The 14954-nt window shown below is 35.2% G+C and overlaps 1 protein-coding gene across 1 annotated transcript; it reads left to right on the top strand.

The window, feature by feature from the left end:
- The first annotated feature begins 820 nt into the window (after positions 1-820).
- Positions 821-13867, top strand: LOC102809803 (platelet-activating factor acetylhydrolase-like). The gene is made up of 9 exons (XM_006815887.3): positions 821-1023; positions 2148-2314; positions 3899-4070; positions 4442-4568; positions 6526-6639; positions 6909-7000; positions 11526-11702; positions 12596-12744; positions 13015-13867. The coding sequence occupies exons 1-9, from the start codon at positions 827-829 to the stop codon at positions 13125-13127; spliced, it is 1308 nt and encodes a 435-aa protein (XP_006815950.1). The 5' UTR covers positions 821-826; the 3' UTR covers positions 13128-13867.
- Positions 13868-14954: the final 1087 nt, after the last annotated feature.

Raw genomic sequence — 14954 nt, 5'->3', positions numbered from 1 at the left:
CATATGCAGTTGAGTGGGCGAGTTCTACCACTCGCCGAGTTCGGCGGTCACCGGCGATGATGATGCATTACAAGATCTACAACCGCGCTTAGCAAATCCGGTTAGCAACTCAGCTGGCATTGTTGCTGTTTTGGTCTTCGGAACAATATGACAGTAACAGTAATCGAAAATAGTTAATTTATGTTAATTTGAAAGGCTCATGTTCTGCAGTTAATTTTTCATGTCCGAGTCCCACAATCTTAATATTTTAAGGTGTTTATATTGGCCAGGGAATTGCACTACACCGATTTACAAAGTGATTGTTTGCAATGAAAAATTGTAAATTCTGGGTATATTTTATGTACGAGAAGATTTACATATATACCTATAATTTACAACACCGTACATTGTTTACAGTTATTCCAATCGAAATGTATTTCAGATTGACAGTGATGTTTAGATGTACATTGTATGTGTATCGTATCGTCAACCTACTGCTAACCTAACCTTCATTAACATCACAGTACATGTGCGTTGTGTTACGCCGCCAACGACCAGGTGCGCTTTAGATAAAAGAAAAAGAGCAGTTTTCAATAATGTTATCGCTGGTGGCGCTTATCAGCTCTATTTTCCCGATGACAAGCGACGTGCACGGCAAGCGACCGACCGTCATATGTATTGATCCTTATTAAAATATAACTAATCTAACTTGTATTAGCGAATATAGTACTAGTACGACACACAATATTAAAACTAAGGCGGAAACTTACAATCAAACTCCACTTACATCGGGATTTTGGTCAATATCATGTGATTCTTCAAAGTATCAGGTGACTTTTCAGATAACATGACCGTGAGGTCATCGTCACTGACGTCGAAAATACTGGGTATTCTTCGCAATGTACCGGCAACTGATATCATAAAAACACCCAGAATATTTACCATGTCGGCCTGGCCTTTTTCGAGACATCTTGGAGTTCCACCTGGACAGGGACCTTTTTTGGTTGGTTGTTTTGATGTTATGACTGGTCATTCTGCGGAAGGGTGAGTTCATTTCACTGACGAAATAGTAGATAGATAGATAGATAGATGTTTTATTTGACACAAAATTTAGCATGAATGAAAAAAAAACATACAATAAATCAATGGTCAAGAAAAACACAAACAAAACAATAGACTAAACTAAAGCTTAGATATAAAATCAATAAATTTTCCCAAGCAATTGACAATGAAGCTATCTTTAGTGCCTAGCAAGCACTTGAATTTCTCATGAGTTGATAACTTGCAAATGTTGTCATCATAAATTGCTAATTCAGCTTCAAATTTAATACGAGCTTGTACAATCTGACTATTTTTACATGTGAGTAATACATGAAATTCATCCCCAATAGCCTGTTCATTACATAGAAAACAAAACCTTTGCTCTGGAGGTGTTTTATTATATCTAAATTTTTCAATTGGCAACGCGTGAGAAGAAATGCGAAACTTAGTGAAGCTGACCCTGTGTTGCACATTTTTGATTTGTTGTAAATATGGTTCAAATTCAAAATTTTGTTTAAACTTGTTAAAAGTACGTAGCTTATTCTTTTCTGGTTTAAATACCGTTGGCAACCAGACTTTATTATAGTACACTTGTTTGAATTTGGTTTTGAATTTTATAGTGTTAGATTCATCGCTAATTTTAGTTAATGTGAATAATCTTTTAACAAATGCTGTCCAAGAATTACCGTTCATTTTATTGTCAGTATTAAAATAGTATATAAAAGAATACATATTGATATGTATTTAAACTTTGTACCTCGGCCCTTATACTTTATAAGAATCCAGTCATGATGTCAGATCATCCCTTACCTTACCGACCATTCTGCAAATATAACGTGTATTTGTTTCTGTTTTAAAGGGCGGCAGTCGTGCCGCATCCTGTTCGATATGGGACTCATAGCGACGTATATAACGCGTGTCAAATACATTGTTCATTTACATGAAATTCGAACACGCATGACGACCACCACGCTTTGATATAACGTACCAGGCCCCAGTGTATATGTGAATCCTGACTCTAGCCTAGCCATGTACCCCAGCGAAAATAATTACAGTAACTTAACCTGACAATTAAAAACATTTTGTCAAATAAATGTGACATATCCCTCTATCTTTTTTGCTTACAGGAGTTTTTTGCGTCTCTACTACCCGACCAATGTGAAAAGTAATAACGTACGACCCGACAAATCCCAGCATCCTTTGTGGTTACCCAAGAAAAAATACGGTATCGGTTACGCTGAGTTTATTAAATTGTCATCCGGTGTTATGAAGTCATGGATGAGCTGGTTGTTCGGTATGTACTTTTATAATTATATGTAAATGTATGCACTATCTTCTATGCATACTAATTGATTGTCACATTTCAAAAACTGTAAACTGTAATTTTCAAGATTTCAAGATTTCATGACATTTAAGAAGACAAAATTTGTGACATTTTGTGTCTTAGGACTCCAGGGAAATTTTAACTGCTAAACAATTTGGCAATTTTCCTATGAACTTTGTCTTTTTTAAATAAAAACGGTTAAAGGGCAGTGGTCACCACACCACACATGTTCGACATTTGTGTTGATAAACATTGATTTTCCTACAATTCAATGCGCTTTTCTAATGAAATCGCAATTACGAGTTTTGACCTGGGCACCACTTGCACTAATTACTGCCAGCGACTACTTCGATACCTTCCAAATACCAACAAAAAAAATACTTAATTAAAGCTTGGTAATCTCTCAGTTTGCCAAAATTGCCATCTTTGTTTATATGAGACCCATATCCCCCGCATGCGCGGCGTGAAGACTACCACCCTTTAACATGTAGTGCAAAAATAAAAGCAGATGTCGTGTTAATGCATTTTTAACATTAGTGTATATGTTTTGATTCACACAAATACAAAAATTGTCATGGATTCTCACTACACTCACAATTCTTGTTGATGCATCACACTAACTACATGCTTTACAAGTTTCACGACAATTTTCAGGAAATGAACATAAGAGAAATATTTGCATTGCAGCATTGAAACAGACACACAGTGGCACACGCCCCTTTCACCCTCCGTAAATGTTGATTACATATTGTTTACAAGTCATATATCTGTTTTTTTTTTATTATTTGTGCGTGAACGTGGATATAATCTTGTTTCATACTCCTGCAGATCATTAACATGTTCCAAGGATAAATGAACTTTTATTTACAGTCTAGGTGTGTTTTTTTCACATGTGATTGTTTTAAAATCATGCATTTTTTGAGTAGACATGATCATGATGACACATTATTTTCGTATTTTCTGTCCTTCATGCTCATTTCCAGAGGATGAGAAGAAAATATCTTGGATGCATTAGCTTTTGTTGCATGCTTTTAAATAGCAGTGGTTGACATGCGAGGCATGTGCAACATTTGTGTCGATAAACATTGATTTTTCCCATAATTCAATGCGTTTTTCTCATGGGATCACAAGCATGAGTTTTGACCTAAATACATCATACACTAATTGACAGGTGACTCTTTTGATATCTTCCAACTACCAAACAAATTACCTAGCTAAAGCTTGGTAATGTCTCAGTTTGTACTTATTGGTGTGCGCAACAGTCAAAGTCGCCATCTTTGTTTATGTGGGACTCGTATTTTGCGCATGCGTGGCATGACGACCACTTCCGTGCAAGATTAGTTCTCAGCAATGGTAACGTGATATTTGTACATAGCATGCATTCATCATCTGTGGCTGAATCTTATGTTCAGTCATCTTTTGTGATTGTAATTTTAACTTTTCTATACATCACTTATCATCACCTTCAGAATCCACTCACCATACTTTTAACATTGATTTTATAAAAAACTATGTTATCTTCACATTTGTAACTGCATCTTCTGCGTATTTCAGATTCATACAGAGTACCGGCATACTGGAACAGTCCATTACTTCCAAGTCAACACAAATCATCATTTCCGGTGATGGTTTTTTCTCACGGTTTAGGGGCCAATAGGACGACATATACCACAATCTGTCTAGAAATGGCATCGCAGGGTTTTGTAGTCGCGGCTGTGGAACACAGGTAATAATTAAATAAATAAGTGAATAAATAAATAAGTAAATAAATAAACAAACAAACAAACAAACAAACAAATAAATTAATAGTATGTCAACACAATCTCAACTAACAACCGACAACCATGACACATCTGGGAAATTCACTTTAATACAAAACCCCACAAGTTTCTTCAAGAGGGCACTGTAACGTCAAGTAACATGAAATAAGATCTCTCCATCTTACATCACATACTTGAGATCATATTCTAACAAGAGAATGCCCTCTGGTGGACAGTTGTATATATCTTTTGTTTATGTCGCCAGCGATGCAGATTAATTGTAGTGTTGTTTTATGATATGACAGATGTCATATGTGTATATATTTATTTGTTGTAGAGACAAATCAGCTTCTGCTACATATTATCTTCATCCAAGTGATGAAGGTACAGACTTAGTTGAAGAGTGGGTTCCATATGAAAGACCTGTACCTGGGGAAGACGAGTTCCCACTCAGAAGTAGACAGGTGATTATTTTCTAACACTTGCAATAAATTCACCAGATTTTGTCATGCTTAACTGTCATGCTTATTCTCGGGGCGGACATCCAGGCATTTTCACTGCATGGCAACCATCACGGTGAAAACAAAAGCTGAAAACTTTCAGAAAACAGTATTTTGGGATGGTTGTTGAGACTCCCCTGAACAGTGTAACAACATTACCCCTGCTTGTGTAACATATATAAATTTGATTGTTCAGGATTACTTCAAAGTTGAGTTCCTGTTGTTTTCTCAAATTTTCACCAGCTCTTCACTCGGCCTTCCTTAGCAGCATGCGCAGAGCCCATAGAAATGCATGGTACAGTGGTGGCACGTCTTTGCAACATGAAACAACTTGTGATGTAGCTCCGCCTGACACAACTGGGAAATCTTTTTTTTTAGCCACATACTTGTAGTGTCTGAGTCATTGCTCTGTGATGCCCTCATAATCACATTATTGGTAGACATCTAGTGGAACTTTCTCATTGCATTTTAATTTGAAATTAATCTGCCACCTTGTAAATATTGCATAATTATTCCTTATTTTAAATTGGCAATTCTTTATATGGTATTATGAAATGCTGTAATACGGATATTATTTATTATTATACATCTGTCACCGTAACACCATAAGTTACAGCATGCCGTAATTTTGCGGTATTTTACGGAGTATTTTCATCCTACCATATTAGGAAATGCGAATCCAAATATGGAATGATTATGCACGTAAGCATTGTCTAATAATAAAAGCAAACATGGCTGCCACCAGGGTTTGACCGAACCCTACACAAAGAAGGTTATTACAAGGATACCTCAAAGTATGCACTCAGACAGTACACTTTCGCATCGACCTTCGCTGTGCAACGGTTGATACTCCCGTTCTACTGTCTTTGTGCATACTTTGAGGTATCCTTGAATTAAGCTCATATAATAATATAATTAGTAAATTACATTTGTAACATGATTGATTTTTCCTTCCAATAACTTGTTTTTTTATTGAAATTTATGTCTTTTTGTTGCATTGATCATGCTGAATAAAAAAAGGCAGTTTAAGATCATATGGCCGGCATTCATTATTATAAATAGGGTTAAACAAATTATCACAATGTTTTGTTAAAGCATTATTTTGTTATGAAAAATATAAGTACCTTAAATGTTGTAGGATGATGAGACCTTATTACTAAGGAAACCAGTGATAAATATGGGTTTTTAAAACTCAAATCAATTCCATTGATATTTGTTTGACCATGTATTTTCTATCTCAGTTTTATGGAAAACAAAATAAAATTATGAACATCTGGTAATGTATTTTAATTAATGGTTAATAGTAGGCAATGTTTGGTAATCAATATTCTTTGTATCTATTCAAAAAAGATTAATGTTTCAGTCAACGTTATAAAAATATTTTATATGCCATCGAAAAATGGGAGTCGTTTGCCCAAAATGTCCATTGTTTTGAATAGTTACTATGGATACTGACTACTGAATGTTGCATACTTTATGCTCATTAATTATGCAAAATAGATGCAAATTTTACTCAGTTCAAGCATGACTGACACACTTTTGATTAAATTATTATTTTTGAATCTCAGTTGTATGTATTTTGACCAATTTTGAATTCAAAATGGACGCTACAGTAGTGAATAATGCTATGGGAAAATCACAAAATTAATTGTTTGTTTACAGAATCTAAACACGTGCTGGGCAACGATCGCCACCTTTTAAGTACATAAATACTATAAACCTCTTCGCAAGAGAGACATTTTTGGAAATTTGAGGGTTAATGAAGATCATGAAAATTTTTCCTACGACACAGCGACTTTTGTGAAATTTTGTCTCACATATGCCATAATATCATCCAATCACCAACATATCTATATCTGAAAACTAAGCAGTTTACAGTAAAGTATATTTATGATTATATATAGTATCAATATGTTTACAGGTGAATCACAGAGCCGATGAATGTGTGAAAGCATTAAATCTTTTAGAACAATTAAACAGTGGTGAAAACATTACGAATATGATGGACAATGAGTGTAATTTTCACCAGTTTAAGGTGAGTAACATAGACTGGAGGATGTGATATTTTTGACTTCCTACGTCACTTTGTGATATCCTAGGTTTATGATTTTTTGATTGACACCCTAGATTTATGATATTTTAATTGACACCCTAGATTTATGATATTTTGATTGACACCCTAGGTTTATGATATTTTGATTGACACCCTATGTTTATAATATTTTGATTGACACCCTAGATTTATGATTCACTGCAAAGGTTAACACTGTTAATGTGATATTTGTTCAATTATTATCATTACAGGGCCGATTGGATTTCAGTAAAATTGCCGTTTCTGGACACTCATTTGGTGCTGCCACTGCATTGATGTCTTGCCACAAAGATCAGAGGTTTAAGTGAGTATTTGGCAAATCTAGAAGACTCTTAGACTTATAATCCAGTCACTTTACAACATTCCACTAATGCCTAGCTGTGATACTAGTAATATCTCATTACCAAGATTTATGCAAATGTCGCACACTATGCAAATTCATAATTAGTCTCTGGAAATAAGATACTCAAATATGTTTATTGGCCAATTTGAATGCTTAGCATAGGGAATCCCCCATAATGCAGTCACTTTACAACATTTCACTAATGCCTAGCTGTGATGCTAGTAATATCACATTACCCAGATTTATGCAAATGTCGCACACTATGCAAATTCATAATTAGTCTCTGGAAATAAGATACTCAAATGTGTTTATTGGCCAACTTGAATGCATTAGCACAGGGAATCACCCATAATCCAGTCACTTTACAACATTCCACTAATGCCTAATTGTGATGCTAGTAATATCTCATTACTCATTCAGATTTATGCAAATTTTGCACACTATGCGAATTCATAAGTGGTCACTGTAAATAAGATACTCAAATATGTTTATTGGCCAACTTGAATGCATTAGCACAGGGAATCCCCCATAATCCAGTCACTTTACAACATTCTACTAATGCCTAATTGTGATGCTAGTAATATCTCATTACTCATTCAGATTTATGCAAATTTTGCACACTATGCGAATTCATAAGTGGTCACTGTAAATAAGATACTCAAATATGTTTATTGGCCAACTTGAATGCGTTAGCACAGGGAATCCCCTATAATCCAGTCACTTTACAATATTCCACTAATGCCTAGCTGTGATGCTAGTAATATCTCATTACCCATTCAGATTTATGCAAATGTCGCACACTATGCGAATTCATAAGTGGTCTCTGGAAATAAGATACTCAAATATGTTTATTGGCCAACTTGAATGCATTAGCACAGGGAATCCCCCATAATCCAGTCACTTTACAACATTCCACTAAAGCCAGCTGTGATGCTAGTAATATCACATTACCCATTCGGATTTATGCAAATGTCGCACACTGTGCAAATTCATAATTGGACTCTGGAAATAAGATACTCAAATATGTTTATTGGCCAACTTGAATGCATTAGCACAGGGAATCCCCTATAATCCAGTCACTTTACAATATTCCACTAATGCCTAGCTGTGATGCTAGTAATATCTCATTACCCATTCAGATTTATGCAAATGTCGCACACTATGCGAATTCATAAGTGGTCTCTGGAAATAAGATACTCAAATATGTTTATTGGCCAACTTGAATGCATTAGCACAGGGAATCCCCCATAATCCAGTCACTTTACAACATTCCACTAATGCCTAATTGTGATGCTAGTAATATCTCATTACTCATTCAGATTTATGCAAATTTTGCACACTATGCGAATTCATAAGTGGTCACTGTAAATAAGATACTCAAATATGTTTATTGGCCAACTTGAATGCATTAGCACAGGGAATCCCCCATAATCCAGTCACTTTACAACATTCCACTAATGCCTAATTGTGATGCTAGTAATATCTCATTACTCATTCAGATTTATGCAAATTTTGCACACTATGCGAATTCATAAGTGGTCACTGTAAATAAGATACTCAAATATGTTTATTGGCCAACTTGAATGCATTAGCACAGGGAATCCCCCATAATCCAGTCACTTTACAACATTCCACTAATGCCTAATTGTGATGCTAGTAATATCTCATTACTCATTCAGATTTATGCAAATTTTGCACACTATGCGAATTCATAAGTGGTCACTGTAAATAAGATACTCAAATATGTTTATTGGCCAACTTGAATGCATTAGCACAGGGAATCCCCCATAGTCCAGTCACTTTACAACATTCCACTAATGCCTAATTGTGATGCTAGTAATATCACATTACCCATTCGGATTTATGCAAATGTCGCACACTGTGCAAATTCATAATTGGACTCTGGAAATAAGATACTCAAATATGTTTATTGGCCAACTTGAATGCTTAGCACAGGGAATCCCCTATAATCCAGTCACTTTACAACATTCCACTAATGCCTAGATGTGATGCTAGTAATATCACATTACCCATTCAGATTTATGCAAATTTTGCACACTATGCGAATTCATAAGTGGTCACTGTAAATAAGATACTCAAATATGTTTATTGGCCAACTTGAATGCTTAGCACAGGGAATCCCCTATAATCCAGTCACTTTACAACATTCCACTAAAGCCAGCTGTGATGCTAGTAATATCACATTACCCATTCGGATTTATGCAAATGTCGCACACTATGCAAATTCATAATTGGACTCTGGAAATAGGATACTCAAATATGTTTATTGGCCAACTTGAATGCTTAGCACAGGGAATCCCCCATAATCCAGTCACTTTACAACATTCCACTAATGCCTAGATGTGATGCTAGTAATATCTCATTACCCATTCAGATTTATGCAAATGTCGCACACTATGCGAATTCATAAGTGGTCTCTGGAAATAAGATACTCAAATATGTTTATTGGCCAACTTGAATGCATTAGCACAGGGAATCCCCCATAATCCAGTCACTTTACAACATTCCACTAATGCCTAATTGTGATGCTAGTAATATCTCATTACTCATTCAGATTTATGCAAATTGTGCACACTATGCGAATTCATAAGTGGTCACTGTAAATAAGATACTCAAATATGTTTATTGGCCAACTTGAATGCTTAGCACAGGGAATCCCCTATAATCCAGTCACTTTACAACATTCCACTAAAGCCAGCTGTGATGCTAGTAATATCACATTACCCATTCGGATTTATGCAAATGTCGCACACTATGCAAATTCATAATTGGACTCTGGAAATAGGATACTCAAATATGTTTATTGGCCAACTTGAATGCTTAGCACAGGGAATCCCCCATAATCCAGTCACTTTACAACATTCCACTAATGCCTAGATGTGATGCTAGTAATATCTCATTACCCATTCAGATTTATGCAAATGTCGCACACTATGCGAATTCATAAGTGGTCTCTGGAAATAAGATACTCAAATATGCTTATTGGCCAACTTGAATGCATTAGCACAGGGAATCCCCCATAATCCAGTCACTTTACAACATTCCACTAATGCCTAATTGTGATGCTAGTAATATCTCATTACTCATTCAGATTTATGCAAATTTTGCACACTATGCGAATTCATAAGTGGTCACTGTAAATAAGATACTCAAATATGTTTATTGGCCAACTTGAATGCATTAGCACAGGGAATCCCCATAATCCAGTCACTTTACAACATTCCACTAATGCCTAATTGTGATGCTAGTAATATCTCATTACCCATTCAGATTTATGCAAATTTTGCACACTATGCGAATTCATAAGTGGTCACTGTAAATAAGATACTCAAATATGTTTATTGGCCAACTTGAATGCATTAGCACAGGGAATCCCCCATAGTCCAGTCACTTTACAACATTCCACTAATGCCTAATTGTGATGCTAGTAATATCACATTACCCATTCGGATTTATGCAAATGTCGCACACTGTGCAAATTCATAATTGGACTCTGGAAATAAGATACTCAAATATGTTTATTGGCCAACTTGAATGCTTAGCACAGGGAATCCCCCATAATCCAGTCACTTTACAACATTCCACTAATGCCTAGATGTGATGCTAGTAATATCACATTACCCATTCAGATTTATGCAAATTTTGCACACTATGCGAATTCATAAGTGGTCACTGTAAATAAGATACTCAAATATGTTTATTGGCCAACTTGAATGCTTAGCACAGGGAATCCCCTATAATCCAGTCACTTTACAACATTCCACTAATGCCAGCTGTGATGCTAGTAATATCACATTACCCATTCGGATTTATGCAAATGTCGCACACTATGCAAATTCATAATTGGACTCTGGAAATAAGATACTCAAATATGTTTATTGGCCAACTTGAATGCTTAGCACAGGGAATCCCCCATAATCCAGTCACTTTACAACATTCCACTAATGCCTAGATGTGATGCTAGTAATATCACATTACCCATTTAGATTTATGCAAATGTCGCACACTATGCAAATTCATAATTGGTCTCTGGAAATAGGATACTCAAATATGTTGGTCAATTTGAATGCTTAGCACTGGGAATCTCATAATACAGTCACTTTACAACATTCCACTAATGCCTAGCTGTGATGCTAGTAATATCACATTACCCATTCAGATGTATGCAAATGTCACACACTGTGGGTTTTCATAATAGTTCTCTGAAAAAATAAATAGTTTATTGCTACACTAGGGAAATTGTTGATATTCACACGATGTCTGATGATTGACAATACTTACATTGATATTGTTTTCATTCAACCAATCAAATCTACATTAGCTGAGCATGATATTACTAGCAACATATCTAGGCATTAGTGGTGAAGCATATGGCTAGTGGAACGCTACATAGATGCTAGCCTTGTTATTAGATTTAATTGTTACTAACATTACTTCAATTGGTTTATGTTGTGTTACATCCCAGCTGTGCAGTAGCTTTGGACTCCTGGTTATTCCCTCTGGAAAAAATGGTGGCATCCGAAATGAAACAACCAGCATTATTTATTAACACAGAGAAATTCCAGTGGCCAGGAAATATTGTCAGAATGAATAGATTCTGCCATGAAAATAATCAAACTGATAGGAAAATGATTACAATAAAGTAAGTTTAGTTTTGTTATTACAAGTGTGTAGACTATTACACTGGATTGTTGGTTGTCATGAACCAATTGCGTATTTTTGCGTATGCGTATAAAAATGTATTTGTAAAATAATATACTGTAACTTTAAAGGACGGTAGTCGTTGCACCACGCATGTACAACATTTGTGTTGATAAACATTGATTTTCCCACAATCCAACGTGCTCTTCTAATGAAAATCACAAGTATGAGTTTGACCGTGGCGCGACTTTCACTGATTACCGCCGGCGACTCCTTCGATACATTCCAATAACCTAAAAATACCCAATGAAAGCGTGGTAACGTCCCAGTGTGTACTCGTTGATCTGCAACAATCAAAGTCACCATCTTTGTTTTTATGAGGCCCATATATCTCGCGCATGCGTGACAAGGCGACTATCGCCCTTTAATAGGCAATACTGTTGGATGTGTTATTACCGGTAGTCCCCTTTCGGACGAAGACATGGACTTGACGTGTCTGTCTGTCTGTATCTGGTATCTCATAAATGCTTGGACCAATCAAGCACAAATTTCATACTTGTTTTGATTCACAACCTTAGATTTATGATATTTTGATTTGATACATACATACATCAGAAATAATATCAGACGTAAGTACATGATGTTTAATGATTAGACTCAAGATGGCCGAATGCAACCATTTTTAAGCCAAAAATCATAATATAATAAATTTGTACATAGTTGGATTTCTGTGTAGTTTATTTATTATGTACTTGTAAAGCATAATAAATTCTGGGGACCAACAATTTCGTACATTTTTCAACTTGGTTGTTAATAGCCACTAGAGAAAGTTACCTTATGAGCTGTATATTTGGGTGACTAATCTCTTATCTCATCTCTTATATTGTTCAACAGAGGCACTGTACATCAAAGTCAAGGGGACTTCCCATTTTTACTCAATTCAGTACTGGGACGAATAATCAAATGTCGAGGATCTTTAGATCCTCATGTTGCCATGACAATAAATAACAATGCATCATTAGCATTTCTCTATAAACATTTGGGTAAGTTAATTAAGTTAATTAACGAATTTCATTTTTTTTTATTTGCTGAGTTTATTCATACGCATTCCAAACTTAATATTACCCACAATGCTCTTTATTGTGCAAATAAGGACCACAGTGAAATGTGAACTTCAAAAGAATTTCACAATTCTGCTGACTCACGAAATTCATAAAAATGATTCTTGTGAAATTAAAATGCTTTACAGTTAAATGTAAATTTCAATGAATGCTATGTTTATTTGTTTTAATTTTTTTGTAATTTACCCTCAGGCATGGAATGCAACAGGAGTTATGAAGAAGTCCTTGCGGGACGAAATGAACATGTCATCATTGGAACAAATATCAAACTTGATCCGGAATATAAAAAGAAATCTGGGCTTTGATGGTGATGATCAATATATATCAATCCCTCTGGTGAAATGAAAAATGTGATCACTGTGACAAAGTATAACCAAATACAAGAACAATGTAAAATATATTAAATGTAAAAAAGCTTTTTTTTTCTCTTCATGATCTGAAAATGACTTCTTTGTGACATTTGTATATACTCACGAATTACTCCTGGTCGATACTTTGTGGTATTTTCATAATAATTAATGGGACAAGATTTATAATTAATCCTTTCTCATATGTGATATGTTCTGATACATATAATTCGGGAAATGCAATAACTACCGATTTTGATTCCTCTGAAAAATTTTCTACTTATGTTATAGCAGATAATACAATTTTAATATATGTTAATTTTAGAAACTAAATTGTACAAATCATCGCATTGTGTAGAGTTAGATCTTTTTACAATTCAGGAGTTTCAGATGTTTAAAACTGTATTAACAAACTGATACAACTAATGTGGGTTGGCAAGAAGTCGTTATTATAACAGATTAAACTATGATATATAAACTGAGCCATATATGAGCAACAACGCAAATGCAGCTATATAAGCTGCATTAATCCAATTTTTGTAACAATTTGAATGGATTCTATATTTTTTTTTTGTAAATTTTGATAACTTTTGTAAATATAAACCAATGCTGTATAACAAAAACAACAAGTGTGACCACGGCGACAGAAATATTGCGCCCTGCAGAAAATAATAAATATCTATAATTATTGATCGAAACGTAGTTAAATTGAATTATACATACGGGAAATGTGGCAGCATACACGTTTCCTACAAACAATAACAATGAGCAGCGAACTTAATTAAAATTAATTCGACCAGTAGATTACTCCGAATGTAATTGCGCGGCACTGAAATATTTGCTGAGATAATAACCTTATTCATGTTGACTAGTCAAAATATAATCTATACCACACATGTTCACTGGCCATATTCGGTCCTCACCGAATTAATGTCATTCGTTTCTTTCTCGCATTGAATAAAAATAACCCTTAGTGTGTGTGTGTGTGTGTGTGTGTATGTATATATATATATATATATATAGAGAGAGAGAGAGAGAGAGAGAGAGAGAGAGGAAGGTAGTCGATTATTCCAGGTGAGAGTGTTCGATACTAAACGATGAGTTTGTAGAGCAGATTTACATACGTGGACAGAGAAATTAAGACACGACTACATGAGTACAGTTCACTCTACAGTACTGTTTCGTAAGGTACATGGAGTACCTCACTCATCAGGAGTTAAGACTTTATTAAATAAACCACCGAAACAGACTACGTTATAAGCGCTACAGATTTGCATAACAATGGAGTGTGTTTACGATATTAAAACTAGTTGTTGCATAGCAACGATTTGGCTGTGTCTACAGGAAGAAAAAAGCTCATTTCTTTTATTTAAACTACAGTAATGTGGTTGGAAAATTATAATATATTTCTCTCTAATACATAAGTTGCAACGTTTGCTTGAAGTATTGTATGGTGCAGCACGCGATAACACTCTCCATTTGATGTCGTAATCGATGTTGTCTTTTAATGACCAAGCGTATTTACTGAGCTCTGTTGCGTTTCTCAATGATTGGTTGCGTAGCGATGCTGTGTGGTTTCTGTACCAGGTTTTAAATTCATTTCCTGTTAGTCCCACATATGTTTCACACTTGTTGTTGTCTTGCCGTCTGATATTAGCTTGGTAAACCAAGGCCGATTGTAAACAATTTCCGTCTAAGGGGCATTCAGATTTCCTACGGCAGTTACATAATCTGTTGATCTCGGTACTGGGTGTATTGGTGTTGGCCGCTGTAAGTTGTTGTTTG

Source organism: Saccoglossus kowalevskii, chromosome 5 (assembly GCF_978046115.1).
Source record: "Saccoglossus kowalevskii chromosome 5, keSacKowa6.1, whole genome shotgun sequence".
Lineage (NCBI taxonomy): Eukaryota > Metazoa > Hemichordata > Enteropneusta > Harrimaniidae > Saccoglossus > Saccoglossus kowalevskii.
This window is presented reverse-complemented; position numbering and strand designations above follow the sequence as displayed.